The sequence below is a fragment of the Ammospiza caudacuta genome, chromosome Z, assembly GCF_027887145.1.
Source record: "Ammospiza caudacuta isolate bAmmCau1 chromosome Z, bAmmCau1.pri, whole genome shotgun sequence".
Classification (NCBI taxonomy): Eukaryota; Metazoa; Chordata; class Aves; order Passeriformes; family Passerellidae; genus Ammospiza; species Ammospiza caudacuta.
In genome coordinates, this window is record NC_080632.1 from 4,761,374 (window position 1) to 4,781,315 (window position 19,942).

The 19,942-nt window shown below is 42.1% G+C and overlaps 1 protein-coding gene across 3 annotated transcripts in view; it reads right to left on the bottom strand.

The window, feature by feature from the left end:
• The window catches only part of RAD23B (RAD23 homolog B, nucleotide excision repair protein), a 38,238-nt gene extending 20,014 nt beyond the window's left edge, over window positions 1–18,224 (bottom strand). For all 3 annotated transcript variants that reach the window (XR_009275934.1, XR_009275933.1, XM_058823533.1), the window contains exons 1-4: window positions 18,072–18,224; window positions 5,578–5,659; window positions 2,982–3,061; window positions 534–781 (exon numbers count right to left, since the gene is read on the bottom strand). Coding sequence is in view for 1 of the 3 variants with exons in the window: in XM_058823533.1 (XP_058679516.1) it covers window positions 534–781; window positions 2,982–3,061; window positions 5,578–5,659; window positions 18,072–18,137 (476 nt within the window). In the remaining 2 variants the exon portion in view is untranslated. The remainder of the gene's footprint in view (window positions 1–533; window positions 782–2,981; window positions 3,062–5,577; window positions 5,660–18,071) is intronic.
• Window positions 18,225–19,942: the final 1,718 nt, after the last annotated feature.

The following is a 19,942-nucleotide window of genomic DNA, read 5'->3' on the forward strand; positions in this document are numbered from 1 at the left end:
AATGCATTACATGATTAAAAGCAATACCACATCCTACATTTTTGAAGTAAAAGCTCTTTGCAAAAATTAAGAGACTCATACAGCAATAAGGAATTTATGGTTTGAATCTGACCAACATTATCAAAAGCACAATCAGAGGGTTATGAGCAGGACAGGACACATTCCTCTTCAGACTTCAAGAGCTTTGTCAGCAGTGGATCCCCACTGCAGGTGAATATTCTCAGTCTGAAAAGAAACTTGCAGGATAGCAACTCTGAAATGCCTAACAGGAGCTCAAATCTTGTGTCATTTAACTCTCCCCTCCACAGGTTTGTTCCCAAGATCACACTTCCCACAGGAGAAGGCATAAAAAAGGAGAGGTGCTTCTTACAATCAGTAATAACATACTTGAGTCTGAGACCGAAATTACAGTCAAGAAAGAAGAAAAATTAAATAGAATGGAGAGAGTGATTGGCGTAACACCGTAATAAAAACTTAAAATCAAAACCAGAAGCAACAGAAACAGGAACCCATTTTTGGAGGCTTACCCATACCTGTCAATTGATGATGGACTGACAGCAGCTGGTGCCTCAGGTGGTTTTTCTTCAGGCTTCTCCTCTTTCGGAGCACTCACAGGTGCTGGCTCACAAGCCACTGCATCTGGTGCTGGTGGTGGAGGGGCAGGAGCTGGCACAGGGGCAGGAACAGGGATTGGTGCAGCAACTGCTGTGGGAGCTGCAGTTGTTGAGCCAACAGTGGAAGTGGCATTTGATGGCTGAGTCGCTCCAGCTGCTGCTTTGGGCTACAGGAGGACAAAAGAGTTCAGGCATGGAACAAAGATCATAAATCCACGGCTCTCTGAGTTCTGTTAAGACCATTTGTGTTTGCTATCGCTGCCTCAACATCAAGCACAACATTAAAATGTTGCAAGACATTAGCTCTCTCTTGCCCTTCACTGTGTTTAAACAAGCAACTGAGAGCGTCACTGAGGTACTCACACACATGAGCGCTCACACTCTGAAGTGAAATTCAAAGATCTAAATATTTACAGACCACAATATTCTAAATATGAAAACAATCCTGAGTTTTACAAAAGCACATTTTCCAGAAGAAGCCAAGACAGTTGCCAAAAACTATCTGCAGAACAAGCATAAGCTTTTCTCACCACTCAGATGTGAAAAAAAGTGATAAAGACAGAAATCACATTTCATTACAAATGCTGTTTGCTGGAACACAAGATGAGAAAAAAAATTAAACTTCACCTGCAACATGTTTCAGTTATGCAATCTATGCATTCAGAGCACTAAAATAGCATCTCTTCAGTTCATGAAGTAAGCACCAAGGATAAAGCAAAATGAAGGACTACCAAACTTACAGCAGAATATATAGAGTGAATAATACTTATATGCAATTGTGAAATAATCTTCACATCTCTAATGGAAACCTGAATTTTTCTTGGATACAGTATTAATCCCATGATATAAAAATAGCCCCAAGGGCTGACAAAGCTGACCCCAATCTTTGCCTTTCCAAGAGAAATAGCTGAACTTCAGCAAAACTACTTATTCAAGGTGCTCCACCTTCAGACATTCCCTGCTTGAAGAAGAAAACATTTACTTCCTCCTTTTGTCTGCAAGGAGAGGTAAAGCTTAAGAATGAATAGCTTCCAACATGATGGGAACAGCAAATAACATTTTAATAAGCACTCAGAGAAGAACACTGACACAGTAGGAATGCAGGGGGGGTTATTTTCTGCTGGATTCCTAAATCCTTAATGCAACAACGTCTGAGCATCAGACAAAGTTAGCAATCTGTGTCTACATGACTGGGCATGTCTTACCCACAATAGAATCAGGAAAGGGCAATTGAGCTCCAAGAGTAGCAAAAAGATTGTAAGACTGAAGAAATGTCCAAAGTACAGGTCCTTTATTACCAGAATATACTGAATTTAGCTGTTCTTCACAGAGATCTGCCTTTAGAATCATAGAATTGTTGAGAAGACCTCTAAAATGATTGAATCTAACCCAGCACTGCCACACACACCACTAAACAGTGTCCCTAAGTACCACAGCCACACAATTCTTGAACATTTCCAGGAGTGGCAGTTGCACAACTTCTCTGGAGCCTTCTGCCATCAACAAAATGAAAAACTGGACTCTGACATCTCATCTGCACCTGTTTTCTTGTACTGATAAATGGCCCTGTGGCAAACCACAGACTAGCAAGCTGTTCATTCAGGAAGAGAGCAACAGCAGTTATCTTTAACAAGCCCACTGGTTTAATTATGTTTACTATTACCAGAGATAAATAAGGGGCATCAGAATATATGTTTTCTTTGTCAGGAGGAGGAACTCGAGCTTCAAAATTAATTTAATATTGAAAACACAGATGAAGCCAGTTTGATTCAGATCGCCTGGAATGCCTGGAAAATCAGTGGCTTGATTCCTGGAAGCAGCCTGACAAGTGGTTCAGAGAAGAAATACTTCAAACACGTGTCACAGTCATTCCCTATAAATTGCACTTGCAGGCTTTCAAAACCCACAGGTTTGTTTACTGCCAGATGTATCCTGTCTCTACTGGTTTATGCTGTTGAGTTTGACAGGAGAAAAAGCCATGAACTATGAAAAGCAACATGGCAAGGCTGGAAGAGATCCATACAGAGGATTTAACCACAAACTACCTAGGTTGCCTTCTTCCTTTTAATAGTAAAAGGGAAAAAATAACAGAGAGACATGAAAGAGTAAACAGTAAAATCAGCCATTAGCAATTTTTTTTCTTTAATACATATATTCAGCACAGAGCAAAAGCAAAAATCAGCCCAGGCAAACCAAGACTATGAAGCAATATTTTGTATCTATTCACACAAGCTTTTTACTGTTGATCTGAATTTGCTTATGATGAAATTCCACTGGTTTTAAGAATGGATATATACACCTACTAATCACAAGAAGAAATAGAATTAAATTAATGAAGCTTCCTACTCAAAAGAAACGATTACTCACCTTTGTCACCATAACCACCACAAAGTTCTTCTCATCTATCTTGTATTCTTTAAGAGCAGTTTCATCATTAAGGATTTTACCTGGGAAATTAAACAGGCAGAAATTAAAAAGCTGTTTAACAAATCAAGAAATGATCTTGGGATTTCCTCAAGAAAACATGTTTTATGCAGATTATAAATAAATGTTAATTCAAAAAAAGCAGTTTGGCCATTAAGCTTTGGCAGCAGAGCTACACTTTTCCTCATGCGATGTACAGAGTAGTGGATAGCTTGAGGGCCGCTGCCCTAAGTGTTGCAGATGCTTTAAAACCATTTAAAATAAAAGCATAAAATCTGGAAAGAGTCCCTGGAATCTGGAAAGATCCTTAACAAAGATACATGTAATACAGAGGAAAGGCATTAACAGACAAAAAGCTTAACCAAGTAACTTATGTCTGCTTACACAGTAAAGGAAATTCCTTTCTACTTATCTTCCATTTGTTCTTCAGATAAGAGCATTGCCTGCAATAACAAGTGTGTGACCTTGCAACTTTAACAATTTGCAAGGCTAAAACATTAGAAAAAGCTAGAACTATTCCATAATTTCCCACCTTGACAGAAGGATGAAAAAGCTATCAGACAAACCCAGAAACATCTGTTATACTACAAATTTCGATGTTTCACAAGTAGAGGTGGTACTGTGACAAAACAGATTTGCATCACTTCTACAAGAACTTAGGAACACAGTAAATCACATACTCTTTGCCTTTTCTTAGAATAAGCTGACTTGGAGGTAGCACCACAAATCAGAAAAACAAGTCTGTATTCCAGTGAGTTTTACAGCACTGATTTCCACTACAGAATTTTCAGGGAATATTTTGCAATTAAAACTGATTCATTTTCTGAAGATGTGCCACAGACTACTTCCATTTCATAACATCTCCAGTGGACTGCAACAAGAAGGACACATCCTTACCCTGATGATTGCAAGGAAATCAAGCAACACATGCACTGTGTGGCACTCAGAACACAAATGACTGGTTCCACCAGTCTTGCAGGTCAAACATTCAAGGAAGTATTACATGTAGTGCAGTAACAGCAATACCTGTAGCATCTGACTCAGAACCTTCAAGGGTTTACTCACAAATTTTTATAGGCACTTCGGGGAAGGATTTAATGAATGTGTTTGCAATATAATATATATACTTTTTGAAAGTATACATACAGACATCCTGTCTTCTCAGAACCCACCAGTCTCAGGGCTTCTAGAGCTTACCCAAATTCAGATGTCAACACAATGGACAATCAGAGCCTCTCTAATCAAAGTCAGCTGGGGGTGTCACTTTGCTTTACCAAACTATGAAAATTCCACAGTTTAATAATTTTAATAATAATTCATTTTAATAAAAGTAAAAACGTCACCAATATACTCTCATATCTCTTGTCCAGGAAAAAAAAAAAGATAATCTGTCTTTGTACAATATTATATTATCAATCTTATTTCCTACATTTCCTACTGCTTGTGAGGGTTATTCAATATTGCAGATACATTCTGACTTCACAGAACACTCCAGTCATGTCACAGAATCTTATGCGATCTTTGATTTTTGCAATCACAGTAACACAATATTAAGAGTGCCATGCACTCTTAATACACACATTGCACAAAACCTTATGCCTGGTTCACATTTCTTGGTTGTGCAAGAGACTTCCACCTTCATGTTCTTGACGTGCACTCCCCCCAGTGAAGTACCAGGGACATAAAACTTGCTATGGGATGTTGTCCAGAGGAGCTGTACAAACACAGAGACTCACAGCTTCTCTCCCATCAGCATCTCTCCACTGTTAACAGTGGCTTTGGCTTATCACAAGTGAAAGCTTTGTACTTGTTACAAAGCAGTACATGACAAAAGTGAAAAGTCCACCAAAGTTTCTTTCAGACCCAGTTTTAGAGAAAATAAAACACTAGAGGGAGTACTGGAATAGCACCAAAGTTCTGAGATGAAGTGAAAACAAAAAAATGGATTTCTGTATTAGCACCAGAATGAACAAGGCAAGTAAAATAAAGCTCAAATAAGTTAATTTCATGTTTTTAACTGACATTAGCCTGCTTTTTGCTAGTACATAATGCACAAGCTCTGACAGAGCTTAAAAGTATTGAAAGTACCTTTGTACAGCAAGGATTTGGTGGTGAGTTTCTTTTGTCAATCCAAAAGAAATAATCTAGCTTTTAATTCTCTGTGGTATATACAGCAGTGCTTCAGCTATACACAGCATAAATTGAAAAAGAAAATAATTAAGCCAGAGCAGCAGCTTTGACCTGCTTAAATCCTGAATTCTTGTAAAAAAAAGCTATTTCTTCTTCACCCAGCATATTCTTAAGATATCATGTCACAAGAGAAAAGATGTCAGACACACATGCATTAAAACCTAAAAAATTCTAATTAAAAATTAAGAGTTCCCTTTGACATTGAGTTAATTTTTGTGTTTGTGGAGGTTTTTATCCTGTCTCTACTTCAGTACTCAGAATTCTTAGAAGACTTAACATTCACATCCAAGTCAAACAACAACATAAAAGAAAGCATGTTCAGATAAGTTATCTTCAGAATATCCATTACCTGCATAAATTAGTTTTTGGCCAGCTACTGGAAAGGCATCTTTCCCCCTTTCTGATTCAATCTTCTCTTTCAGAGCCTTCACCTGAAGCACAAAAACAGTCTTAATGAAAACAAAGTTCACAGTACAAACCTAATTAAGTATACTTCAAGTTTTAAATACTGACGAGTAGTTTCAATCATGCCTTGATTATGTCAAGTTTATCAGTCTTCAGAATATGTCACTGTAACCACTTTGCAGAGCAACATGCCCCTTTCCCTTTCTGTGCTGAATCAAATCAGGTAATTAATTCTTCCATGAGAAGTTATTTGTATGAGTGCACAACACAGTGAAAAAGTAAATTAAGAAATGTGGGGAGCAAAAATGTTTTCATCTCTTGACCCATTTGCCCTGTTCTTTCCCTGAATGCAGAGGGCACAGCTGCTATAAACAGAGAGGAAGGTTTCCATCATCATAACCACTTTTCAGGGAATTCCTGTTTTTTTTTTTTTTGCAAGATCACCATGACATCCAGCCTTGAAGTCCCCACGTGCAAAGACTTGTGCAAAATGTTCAGATGCTTATCTTACATAAATTGTTTTCAACTCCTCCCTCTCCACCACAATTTCTGGAGCTCCACACAGCAATTCTAAGCCTATACATTTACTGGCTTGCACCGATGCATCACCCACACTTTCACGGCACCAATAGCTCAAGTGGCACCGCTGGCTGCTGTCATGTATGAGAATGCTCTCAGTTCTCCAGGAAACCTCTGTAATGCCACCCCGAGGAGGGAAAGGAAGCTCCTGTAAAAGCATTCCTGCACTGACACAGCTGCAGTCATGTTATAAGACAAACTGCCTGCACACACAGTCAATTCTTCTTGCTTTTTTGCAGACACTCCCAGTGTAGGGAAACCAAAGACAACCAATCTGCTATGAGCTTATCACTACAAGCTAACATCACCCTCTAAAGGTTGGTGGTTTTTTTCCTGAATATTCAAAAAATCTATTTCATAAAGCTCCGCAAGGATACCGAACACAACATATTGCTTCCCTCTATGGAACTAAACAAAAATAGGGAGCCAGCTCTTTTTCCCCAGCAGATGAAGAAAGGATGCTTTTGGTATTTTGTACCATACATGCCATCCCAGCACCTGCCAAATGCTTTGGAATTAGTCTCCAACCAGGCAGTTCCTCTCCCACAGTAAAACTAAGAGCAGCTCACGGCCACCCATAAGTCCTGAGGATAATCAAATTTGACAGTAGTTTGCTGAAAGCATCATCATTCTCAGGCACTTACTTTACAGCAGTCTGTCCTATACTTGGATTTACATTTATTTTTAAAGCATATTTTCTTGAAAATTAAAAATATGAACTTGTTAATTCCTCCCCAGTTTTAAGGATGGAAGTGACTCATGTTGCTGCTGAACAATCTCCTTCACCACAGATAAGCCATCAAGGATTTTTTTCCTAAATTTTAATAATAATACTGTCTAATACTTCACACAACTTCAGTTAAAGTCCTGCATGCACTAGGGCAAATCCCTTGAATCACATTAAGAGCGTGTTATGTTTGCAAATGTCTACTTTTTAACACCTTCCTTATATATTCTTATGCTCTTGTACCAATCACTCAAAGATAATGACTCCAGACTACTTCTTTTGTACCCAGGTACCATGTTTGTCATAGATTTGTAAGAAATATTGCAATCTGACTAATGTGCACAATCTATTTTCAGGGAGAAAATTAAAGTTTGTTTCATGTCCACTGCATAAATCAAGGTACTGGCTTCAAATGTCAACTTAGTCTCCCTTATTTTCTATTGTTTTATTCCAGACAACAGTCTTTTTCCCACAGGGAACAAAACCAAGATGTGTTCTTTCAAACATAAATGTTTGAACAGCTAACAGTCCAGGTCAGGACACACTGAACACACATGTTGATTTACTGCACAATAACTGGATCCATGAGAAGGAGTTAAGATATTTACTGCAGGAGGATCCAACAATTCATTTGCCTTTGCTGACCACCTGTGTGTAGCATTTCCCCTTGTTATTACTGTGCCGTGATTGATGTACTGCAAGTGACCTGAGGCACTGCTGCCTTCCAAAACCTCCCAAAATAAGTCTGCAAACCCCCCTCCATAAGCCTGCAACAAACAGGACTACGCTTTCATCCCTTTGGCAGGTGGCATTCATCTCCAGACATAGGCAAACTTCCATTTACACCATGGAGCCAAAGGAAATGGGAAAAATTTTTTTTCTGGGAATCTGTTCCACTGTGTTTCACCACCCTCACTGCACAAAATCCCTTCCTTACATCTATTCTTAACAGGCCTGCTAAGAGTAGATGTATCTTATATACATTTTTCTTATAAAGAACCTTCTGTTTGGCACTGGAAGGTTCTCCAAGATCTCCCCAGAGCCTTCTCTTCTCCAGCCTGGACAAGCCCAGCTCTCTCAGCCAGTCTCCATAGGAGTGTCCCACCCTCTGAACATCTTCACGGCCTCCTCTGGACCAGCTCCAAACAGTCCACATCCTTCATGTGCTGAGCACCACCAAGAGCACACAGTCCCACAATATCCCACAGGATTACACCTAGGAAAACTAACTCAGCACCCACAGGCAGTTTCAGCCTTGTTGGACATTCAGGTGGCTGTGCTTCAGCTGTACAGGCGCCTTCCACAATCCAAAACCCCTCTCTGCATGCTAATACTGACATAATTTTTATTACTGTGGTGGTTTAGGCCAGGACAGACTAAAGACATGTACTAATTACTACGCAGTAACTGGATCCACCTGAAGCAGTTTGGTATTTATTGCCTCAGTGAAATGGTTATCAATGCAAATAGCACATGAGGTTACAGAACCATGTGGTCTTCTGAACATAAAAACAAACTACAGGTTTTCTCCTAGAGAACAGAGATAATCTTTGGCTAAAGCTTGCCAGTACAGGGGCCACCATTAACTTCTTAATTCTTGAAAAGACTGGAAATCCTGAGGAGAAAAGGCCGTTACAGTTTTCAGTGCTGGTCTTTATTCTCTGCCTGTATTCTCGCCACATACATCAATCAGTTTAAGAACAGATTATATACTAAACTGGAACACAAATTACTTCTGTTCTCTGGCTGACAGCTTACAAAAATCTAAAAGGAATTTAAGCTTAACATAACTGTGCCAATTTACAGTATTTTGCTACCTATGCCCAGGGACACTGCCATTTGCAAAGGGGAAGATCATTTACATGGGTCTCTCATTTAATTGGACATTCACTCTACTGTGAACTTTTGCCATCCAAAGATACTCAATCTTATGGTGACTGACAGTAATCCACCATGGGCTCCTAATCACAAATTAAAAATTTAAAATTCTGTCATGTCATTCAAGTTGCTCCTTTAAAACTGAAAATACATCAAATAGTCAAGTAATTTCAAGATTACATTCAAAAACATTTCAGAGCATTGCTTAACTGCTTTATAAAGAATAGTGATTTAGATAAGGGAATCTGTCCTATCTCAAATGGATACAATGAACCGACTGGATCACACCTCTTCAAAGGAACAAACAAAAGGACTTAAACCAACTCTTAACTAGTAGAGCTTGAACCTGCAAGAAAATACAGTCAGCTGCAGACCTCATCACTCTCCTATCAGAGACAGAAGTTCAAGAAAACACTCGGGCTAAAATAAAAAGTGCTTTCCTATCTTCTGGCTTTCATCACTGCCTAGTCTAGGAGGCCAGAAACACATCATTTGCAGAGGATACAATACTAATTCTCAGGGAAAAAAAGGAATAGATAAGATCAGATACATCGATTTCCTCTTGTAGTTCTCACTGGAGTGACTGAAGGCATAGTAAGAAATAACTGTGCCATTAATTCTGTGTAAGAGGGGAAAATGCAAAACAACCGGTATGTCAGACAGTAGAACGATCCACTTTCATTTATATTTAAACCATAGATGTTCCATTTTCAAGGAGGAACTAAAAAAATAGAGAGAAAGATAAATATATATATATAGAGAGAGAGAGAGAGAGGCTCTCTCAATGCTTTTCAGAAAATACAACTGCATCTTCCAGCTGCTGGTGCAGTGAAAGGCTGAAAAAAGCAACATCCTAAACTTTGCCTCCAGCAAATTAGTTGGCTGAGAATCTGACTCCAGCACCACCATTGGTTATTAAGTGAAAATTAATTTTGGGGAAGCACACCCAGCACATTGATCCATCAAACCGAGAAATCATTCACAAATTATGATTTATTTTACTCATAAATACAGATCCATAAACTAAACCTTCAGGCTTCCTAGCTTTATTCAACCTAATTAGGGTTCAAAATGTATTTCAGACCTCACCAAATCCCATTTTTCCTCTACCCTTATAAAATTTCACAGCACAGTAAACAGAGCCTGTACTTTATGGCAATAACTTTAGGACTGAGCATCAATTCATCTACAAACACTTTACCCTAAAGATTCAGAAACAGCACACTAACAAGCCAAGATGACTTTCTTCTGTCCCCTATGAACTCAGATATGAAACTCTCCCTACTACTCTGAAACTAAATGCAATGCCCTCGAGAATATATTATGCCATGCAGTCCGTTTAATAAAGAGCTAGAGCTGACTGACTCCTAACTGAAAAACGGAGGTCTTCCAAAGAAATACCAGTCATCAACTGCATCCCAGACAGGCATCTAAAAATGGGTTTCATGAAATCACCAATGCTGAGTTTCCCAGTTGCTCTTTGCAGTCACTTTTTGCCAGCTAAGCGAGCAGGGCATGCTGGGTTCCATCCAGGCAAGCAGTTCCCATTGATCACACACCCTCCTCCCTTTCCCTTCACACACCAATTTTCATTTCTCCCACCTCATATAAATGCTAACACAGAAGAGGCAAGAATCATCAGTTTATTCAGAGACTCATTTCATAAATCCCAATGAAAAGGTGAATAGTGTACTTTCATCGATTTTAATGTATAATTACACAGGCAAGACAAATTGCTGAACTTCTTGAGATGCTGGGAGAAACTGAACACAAAGCTGGAAAGGATCTCTTCTGACATCAAGCCACAAACTCATCTTCCACACCATGATCTCCATCAGGCATCTGATGCACCCACAGACAAGGTTCTTTGCTACCTCTACCACGAGGCTGCTACAAAGTTTACTCTGATATTGGAAGTCTTTTCCTAGATTACACCCCAAGTTAATTCACAGACTATTAATACTGATTTGTTCTTGTGCTGATGTTATCATTCAAGCATGAGTAGCCTTCCCACATCCACCGGTGCTTGCCAGTGTAAAACATGTACATAATTTCACCAAAACTTTGAGCTAAACCAAGCAGGTCTCTTTAGTTTTCTTTCATGTCAGTCACAGTTTCCCACAGGCTCCAGGCACCTCTTTCCAAAGGCAGAAATTCATTGTCCTTGGGAACAACTGGCCAGCACACTTAAAGCAGAAGAGCATCGCTACTCTCCCTGGTTGTTTCAGGATCGATGATCTTCAGGGCTTCACCTGTTAATGAACCCAATTCCAATTAATCCATGCTGCTCATTTGAGAGCTGTTTACCAAAGTCTGACCCTCAATTAGGCAGACAGGTACTAATATTAAGCCTTGTATTTTTCAATGACATCATGCTTCTGGGTTGATTTGTAATTAGAATCTTATCAAATGAATTAAGGGACTCTGAAGAGATGGATCCCAAGACCAACTCTGAAAGACTCTCACTACCAACCTAGCTCTGCTGAAGTGCTTCTCTTGGAGGATAAATGTTGCACAGAGGGTTTTTTTTAAATTTACATTATAATTCTGTACCACTCTTCATCTTTTTCTGTAGTAAGCTAACGTGTTTCTCCCAGACTTTGAGAAAAGTCATAGTTAGGCAAGCACAAAAGATTTTACTCCAACTGGCTTTGCTCTTTTCCTCCTCCCTGGGGGGAGGGCATCATACTCTGAAAAATTGTTTAGAATTTAGGCTTAATATTCCTGAGTTTTCTCCTCCTACTGCCCTTGTAAATATATTTACCACATGTTGTACTGCTACACAGCTACTGCTCAAAGTCAGGCGAGGACAATGCAGCTGTATCAGACAATAAACCTGCTAATGAAGCAACAAAATGACCAGTGCAACAGGTTTTACTACCCTTAATCAAACTCCATGATCAGCAACTGATTAATGACAAATACTGTGCCCACTACTGAAAACATGCAGAGGATAAGAAATTACTAAGCTCGTAAGTCAATGCTTTACAGTTCTTTTACTGGTAAGAATCTATTTGGTTCCAGCTACTTCTTTCTACAAATCATAAAAGCAGATTTTTCTGGCACAAAACTCCATTTACAGTGTTCTCTTATATTTTCTTTCTAAACAGGACAGTCATATTTAGTCAGAAGGCAATAATAATGGTGGTTACATGAACAGATCACTGCCCTACTTCAGGCCTCAAAGGCATAACAGATACAGTAATTGGGAAGAACCACAGGAGAGGAAGAGCCTTGTGAATCCAGGCAGGCTTACGAGCTTAGTAAGTGCCTGGGAAAAAAACCAAAACAGTTGTACTCCAATAAACAAGGCATCTAGAATTACTCCAGCATTTAAAAACAGACAGGATAAAGCATTCATAAGCTCCTCTATTTACTTGCTGTATTTACTGCTGCTGAATTTTGCATACAAAGAAAGAAGCAGCATCCTCTGAAGAAAAATAATCAGGAATTGTCAAGGTAAAAATCTAAATTCAGCCCCGACATTTACTTTCTCTGCAATTACCTCTACCTTTCTACTTTCCTCTATAAAATGCATCTCATCTACACACAAGTGAAATTTATAAGTCTAGTGATCATTGTGCACTGACCAGAGATCAAGAGAAATAATTTCTGATCTCAAAGCTGGCCTCCAGGCCTCCACACACTTCTGCCCTGCATTTCAAAATTGATGTATGCCCTGTCTGAAAGAGGAGACACCGGGGCCAGTTCTCTGATGCAAAAAGGTGACTAAAAGCAGCTTTGTACTAACAGAGGAACACCAATGTCAACCTAAAGCAGAGCTTTCAGCAATCTGCAGCTTGAAGAAAACCAGCAAGACGGACAGTCCTGCCTCTGAAGCCACAAAGGCTTGTTTCAGTAAGAAAGCTTACATTCTGAGTGGTGACTCTTGCAATGGTCTTGTTAATTAGCACAAAAAATCCTCCTGTAGATTTGGGCAGACAGTTTTTACACTGGGCATATTCCCCACAAAGTGATTTACAAGTATAAACGTGACACGGTTGAGTATGAAGAAAACCGGCAAGACATTTCAATCAATGTTAAAAAAACCCTTTTCCAACACTGCATGCCTCTGACACAAAAACACAGGGAAAGACAAGGAGAGGGAGAACCAGAGTCGGTGTGCAGACAACTCTCCGTGTGCTCACAGCCACGGCGAGCCCTTCCCTCTCCTTTTCCCGCTCCTTGGGTGCTCCCTGCAGGGCAGCACGCAGAGGACAGCCATCCTCACAGGCTCCAGGTGAGACATGCTGCACATCCCCACGGCCTGAGAAATAAGGAGAGGTTTGTTTCACTGAGCCCACTCCACCCACGGGAGCCTTGACCAAAGACACAAACCCCGGTGGGAGAAAACACTGCCAGCCCTACCCCTCAGTGCTGTAAATTTACACCCCCCTACCTCACACCTACAGATAACCTTTCCTGTGTTTCAGGAATTCAAAGAAAATGCTTTCAAAAGGTTTGTCAGTAAATACCCACATTTACACACAAGGGCAGCAATGGGACACCAGACAGCGGCAGGATCATCTGCTCGTATTAATTATTTTTAATTAAAATGTACTCTCCTTTTTCACCAATTTTCAAAGGGAACACCTTACAGCCTGCTGTTATCCAAAGGACATGCTTTCCAGTCATAAATGCAAAACAGACCTTAAATATGTGTACAGAACCTTCTTTAAGTGTGTACAATCTCTATATTTATTCGGTGTACTGGCCACCTTGGGAAGTTTAGATTTTGATAAATACAGTACATAACACTGCCAAATCATTAAAAGTACAAAGCTAACTGTTCTTACCTAGTTTAGCTGTCAGCAAAGAAAATTCTCAATAAATTAGTTGAAAAATTATGGACAGAGCCACAGAATTTTAAAAATGGGCAACATGTAAAAATATATTCCAATACGGATAAAATAATTTTAGTTGTATGAAGTAATTTATGCTACCCTATCCTTTCCTTCATTAAATTAAAAAAAAAAATGTGTCATCCAGCCTTAAGTTCTTTGGAAATTATATTTAAAACACTCACTAGAATTTCAGGAAAATATTCCTGAACTTGTGAAAGCCTAGCCTTCTTCAGCCAAGAATCAGGACAACCTCCTTGCTTGAAAATCCTAACTCTAATCAGGAAAAAGAAAAGGACTATCCACCAAAGAACAGCAGTAGCAAAAAGCCCCTAGAGAGTTAATTAAACAAATATAAATTTTAGCAGACCAAAATTCCAAAATGCTACAGGCTGTGAAGAAAAATGAAAACAATGGGTGGAAAATTGATCTATTTTTATTCTAGTGGTCGCCGAAGTTACAATTTTGCAGAGTCATGTATCAAACCACAAGCAGCAAGTACAAGCCCTTCAAATTCACACCTCCTCTGCCTGTGCAAGCATACACATACACAATAATAAAATCCTAAAGGGAGGCAAGAACAACAAAACAATCCTCCAGAAGAGGAGAAAGAGATCTACTGTACAACCCAAAGAGTAATTAAAAAAAAAATACCAAGGCCTGAAAAACATCTTTAACTTAGAAGGATACTTCTGGATTTTGAACTGAGCACTTTTGCTCTAACCATAAAATGATAAAACTCCCAGGGAAATACTAAAACAATCCCCTTACCCACAACTGCTTTAGGATTAACTGAAACACATGTAGGAAGGAGGTTTTTAAGGGTATTTTCACACTCATTCACAAGTCCAGGAGTCAGCTTTCACCATTTCATTCAACAGCAGTTCCTGATTTTTTTTTCCAGAACTGCTACAAAGTTAATTCTTCTGACACAGTAACGCTAGCATCCCGAAACCTCCACACAAAGCGCACACACTAAGGACACACCAGAACACGGCAGAAACCCAGACTTGCACAGCTGAGTGCTCTGCTGACACGGTGTTAAACAAGCTGGCTTTGCCTGGGTGCGCAAGGGCTGTGGTGGAACAGCGAAATGTGAAAGCCCAGATTATGTGACACACAGACTGCAGCCAAAGGACTGCTGACATCCTGAACATTCCTTGCACTTCTCTCTGCATTCTGACAATCAGGTTTTTAGGTTAACGGCGCACGGGGGGGAGCTGAAAACAAAACGGGACAGACTTAACTTTTGCCTGGTGTTTCGCTTTCCAAGTTAAGAATGTTTGCTGGAGATTTTTAAAACCCTGCTTCGTGTCTACACAGCGATAACCACAAGAGAAGTGCCACATTTAAAAGCCTACAGTGTCACCTCACACAAGAAATGTGGCCACCAGAGTCAGACAGCACTTATTATTTGCCCCTAAAACAATGTTTAACATGTTTACTTTCTCACAGAGAGCCAACAAAAAGAAGCAGCAGCTTGTGCAGATGGATACGTGCTTTCATTTACTTGGTTAAATCTAAATTCTCAAGCCCCACTTGGAACACCAGAGAGGCCACAATGGGTAAATCCACCCCTGTGCTGAGCTTGATGGGCCCACCATAAAACTTAAAGAAAAAACAGCCAGGTTTGCAAAAATTTAATTTGATAACAGGCCTTCCACAATAACAGGGCCTGAGGCTAAATATTTTCATCTTCTTTAGTCAGTCAGGGTACCTGAGAGTATCTTTGTCAAGCAAGGTAATAGCTTCAAGTAGAGTTTTCACTCACCCAAAATACTCAGTTGGCCAATGTTTTAAAACACAGCCAAACCAAAACTAGTCACTCTGTTGAAGGCAAGTTTAAAATCCAACTGTGTGATTTAATAGGGAAAAAAGAAAAAAAGACCATTTGCTTGTGCACAGAGCTAATTAGCAAGGCTAATTAGTTATTGGGAAGTATGCTGCTTCAAATTATTACTGGAGGTTGGTTGAAATATTCCTATCAACGACAGCTCTCAGTTACAAGCATTAAACCTTGCTGCCTTGCACAGTAACATCAAGTCTCTCCAGATTAACTGGGTATTGAGAGTAAGGGAATACAAAAAGGAACACAAAAGCAATTTTACAGAACCAGAGCCCAGCTTGGGAGCAACGGGTTCCCCGTGCCTATCGCAACCACATGAATTTTGGCCTTGTCACAGCACAGGGCAGAAATCCAAGTAAACAAGCCTACCTCTGAGAAACACACACATGGTCCAAAGACTAAAAGTAATGTTTCCCAAACTCCACGAAACACATTTCAAGGTCTCAGGAAATTAATCTAAGAAAGCAGCAAACTTTCAGCTAAAATCTGTGTATTCCAAAAAAAAACCTGACCGAGAACTTCAAAGCACACACTTGTGAGGCACTTGCTCAACATAGCATATTTCAAAGTGTTTTCTGATTTTAAGACTCAGTTTGTAACTGAAGGCTCAAAGCTGTACTTCTCTTTACTAATTCTATGATTTTTAGTATTTCCAAAAGTAATTTCTTAGTAATTTTCTAAAAAGTGTGCCACGGAAATTTAAACACATTTTTCACTTCTACAGCTAATAAGATCAAGTTTCTATCCTGCTCTTTTTAAAACAAAGTTCCCCCCAAATTCTACCAGATTTCCTCTGTCTTACCACCCATTCCTGGCCAAATCCTGAAATTATGCTCATGAGGAGCATTTTTATTTTGAGCTACTGTAGCAGCTACATTTATAAACAGAGGGTGCAGTCTCATTTTCCCACAATCCAACTTCCAGTCATTGCATTCTGCTGTCTCATAAACTGGTGAGGGCTTTGACTGGCAACATTCCTTCAGTCCTCTCCTTGAATTTACTTCCCAGGACCTTACTGAATGCAGAGAGCAAGAGGGGGAAAAAAAAGAAAGAAAAATAAAAAAAGAGAGTTTTCTCAGTAACAGCAAAGACTTATGTTATAAATATTTGAAGGTTTCTGACCCCTGCTTCTCCTAGGGCATTTGCCATGATCCTCAGTCACAATGGCAACCCAAATGAGGTCTTAGTCCAACTTTGAGCTGTCATCCTTTATTTTTCTTAAGATGGAAGAGAGTGAACCAGCAGCCTTTATAAAGGCAGATACAATGCCCCATGGTTTCTAGAGCTTCACTGCCCACCTGTCACAGGAAAGGTGGCTGGAAAGGAAAGCTGCCAGCCTCCCCAGATGTTTCAAACCAAGGCCACGAGAGTGTCTGGACTTGGCTACCAAAACAACCAGGCAAGTGACAAGGCAACTTCCAACCCTGCCAACTCACTTAGGGCCCTTCCTACTGCATTTCCCTGAGGATTTTCCAGCAGGTTCCTGTGTGCCAGAAGAAAACATTCACCTGGAAGCAAAACATGTCTCCTCCTCGCTCACAGCATCCAGAGGCGCCGGGAAGGGGGAAGGAGGTTGCTGTGAACCCCATCACACACACCCCAGCACCGAGGTCAGCAGAGTCTCTGCTGCACTCCCTCCCCTCCAAGTGCAGACTGATTAATCACTGCAGCTCGCCCCGTGAGGCCAAACCATAAATAAACCCTCGCAGCTCCACACACCTGCCGGGGCACACAGCGATGCACCTGGCAGCAAACCCCAGAATCACGCTCCTGCCCTGGCAGAAAAGCCCCACAACCCTCCCAGCCTCCCCATGGAAGGATGGGAAGGACCACCACGTTTTCCTTCTGCTGGACCCCCCCCCAGCCCCACCCGGGAGAGGGATGCTGCCGCAATATCCCCTCTCCCAGTGCTCCCATTACAAACCTGCGCCCCACTGGCTGCTAACCCACGGCACCCCGCTTCCCGAAAGGAAAAACTTTCCTTTCCTACAGAGCTCCTCTCCTCCCCAGAACTACGTGAGATATTTATTCCCCCTCCCACCTCCCCGGCTGTTTCCCCTTTCCACCTCCTGGGCTATTCCCCATTCCACCTCAGAGCTATTCCCTTTTCCACCTCAGAGCTATTCCCCTCTTCCATCTCCCGAGCTATTCCCCCTCCCACCTCCGGGGCGTTCTCCTCAAAAACAAGGGGGGAAAAAAGTCCTTCCGCCGGAGGTTTGGCCACGGCAGCCCCTTTCCTTCGAAGATGGGAAGTCACTCCTACCCACCAGCATCCCGAGGAAAAGGGGATCCCTCATCACCCCCGCCTGAGCTCACCCTGCTCCCCGCGGCCCTAAATCCCCCAAAATCATCCCGGGCGGACACCGCACCACCCCCGCGGCCCTAACCCCTCAGTGAATCTCCAGACACCTCCACAGGAGGAGCCCGTCCCTCTCTTTTCCCGAGGGCACAGATCCCCGCATCCCTGCCCACGGCCGCGTCCCGGGAATGGTGGCTGGGGGAGGGGGGGGGGCGGTGTGGGGGAGGGAAATGGCGGGGTCGGGGAGGGAGCCCGGGAATGGCCGCACCGTCTCCTCGGGGTCGATGTCGATGCGGAAGGTTTGCTGCTGCAGCGTCTTCAGCGTGATCTGCATGGCGGCGGGTACGTGCCGCGCTCCTGCCGCCCTCGTCCCTTCCCCGGGAAGAGGTGGCGGGGAAGAGGCCGGGAAAGGGAGGAGGAGGGGGGGGAGGCGGCGCCGGGCTCGGCGGGAGGGCGGGACGCGCATGCGCCGCCTCAGGCGCCCCGCACGGCGCAGGCGCGGGCGCGCCTGAGGGCGGGGAGAGCGGGAGGAGGGGCGCGGGCAGAGAGGCAGAAATACAAAAATATATATTTATATATAGATAGAGAGAGAAGGAACGGAGCGATTGCGGGCGGAAAAGGTCTGCCAGTCCGGCCTGTGAGCGGACAGCAGCGTGTCAGCCCGGCCCTGGCGCTGAGTGACGCGTTCAGTCGTTGCTTGAGCACCTCCGGGGCAGTGACTCTGCAGTCTCCCTGGGCATCCCGTTCAATGCCCAGTCACGCTTTCTGTGAAGAAATTTTTCCTCATATCCAGCTAAATCTCCCCTAGACCGGCCAGGGGAGATTACTCCATCACCTCCCCGGGCAGCCTGTTCCAATGCTTTTCACCATTTCTGTGAAAATATTCTTCCTAATATCCAAATTAACCCCCCTCTGCCCCAGCCTGAGGCCTCTGGTGAGAAGCTTTCTGAGGCTTTTCTTCTCCTCAGAATGTGGAATTTCTGGTGGTGTGGTGGGAATGTTAAAGGCTTGCCCAGACTGAGAAGGTGAATTATGTTGCTGAAATACAAATCTTCCAAATTGCATCTTTCAGTGCACACAGCAGCTGGGAGAAATCCTTGTCTTTCTAACTTCTTTATATTTAATTGCAATTCCTGGGGTATCAAGGACTCAGCAACTAGAAGTCACTAGGTTCAGGAGTTTTTAGGAATTCATGAGAAATTTCAGGGAATCATGGAATCATTTAGGTTGGAAAAGACCTTTGAGATCAGTGAGTCCAACCATTAACCCAGCACTAAACCATGTCCCCAGGAGCCACATCTACACATCTTTTAAATCCCTCAAAGGATGGTGACTCCACCACCCCCCTGGACAGCCTGTTCCAATGCTTTTCACCGTTTTTGTGAAAAAATTCTTCCTAATATCCAAATTAACCCCCCTTCTGCCCCAGCCTGAGTCTGTTCCCTCTGCTCCTGTCCTTCCCAGCCCCTTCCCAGCTCCCTCAGCCTCTCCTGGGGCTCCATGCCCTTCCCAGCTCCGTTCCCTTCCCTGGACACACTCCAGCTTCTCAATGTCCTTCTGGAAATGAGTGGCACAAGACACACCACTTGTAAGTTGTTACACAAGTTTATTAATACACACTTGCTGGTTTATAGCACCTCAGTTCTACCAGTTCTGGTTTTGTAGAATATTAAAGACCATCTACTCCCAACCCCTGTGTCATGGGCAGGGACACCTCCCACTAAACCAGATCACTCCAGGTTGCTTTATCCAACCTGTCATTGAACATCAATCACCAAGTGTTGAGGCATCCACAACTTCCCCAGGTAACCTGTTCCAGTGTCTGACCATCCTCACAGTAAGGAATATCTTCCCTATATCCAACATAAATTTGGAATAAATAGGGGTGATTCCCCTAAAAAGAGGAGATTCCCCAAATCTCCCCCCTTTCAGTTTGTACCTATCCCTCCGTGTCCTATCACTACAGTTCCCAACAGTGTCCCTCTCTGGCTTCCCTGCAGGCTCCTTCAGATACTGGAAACTTCTCCAGGATGAACAGCCCCAACTTTCTCAACCTGACTTCACAGGGAAGGTTCTCCTGATGAACTTGGTGGCCTCCTCTGGGCTAGCTCCAGCATTTCCATGTCCTTCTAACACTGA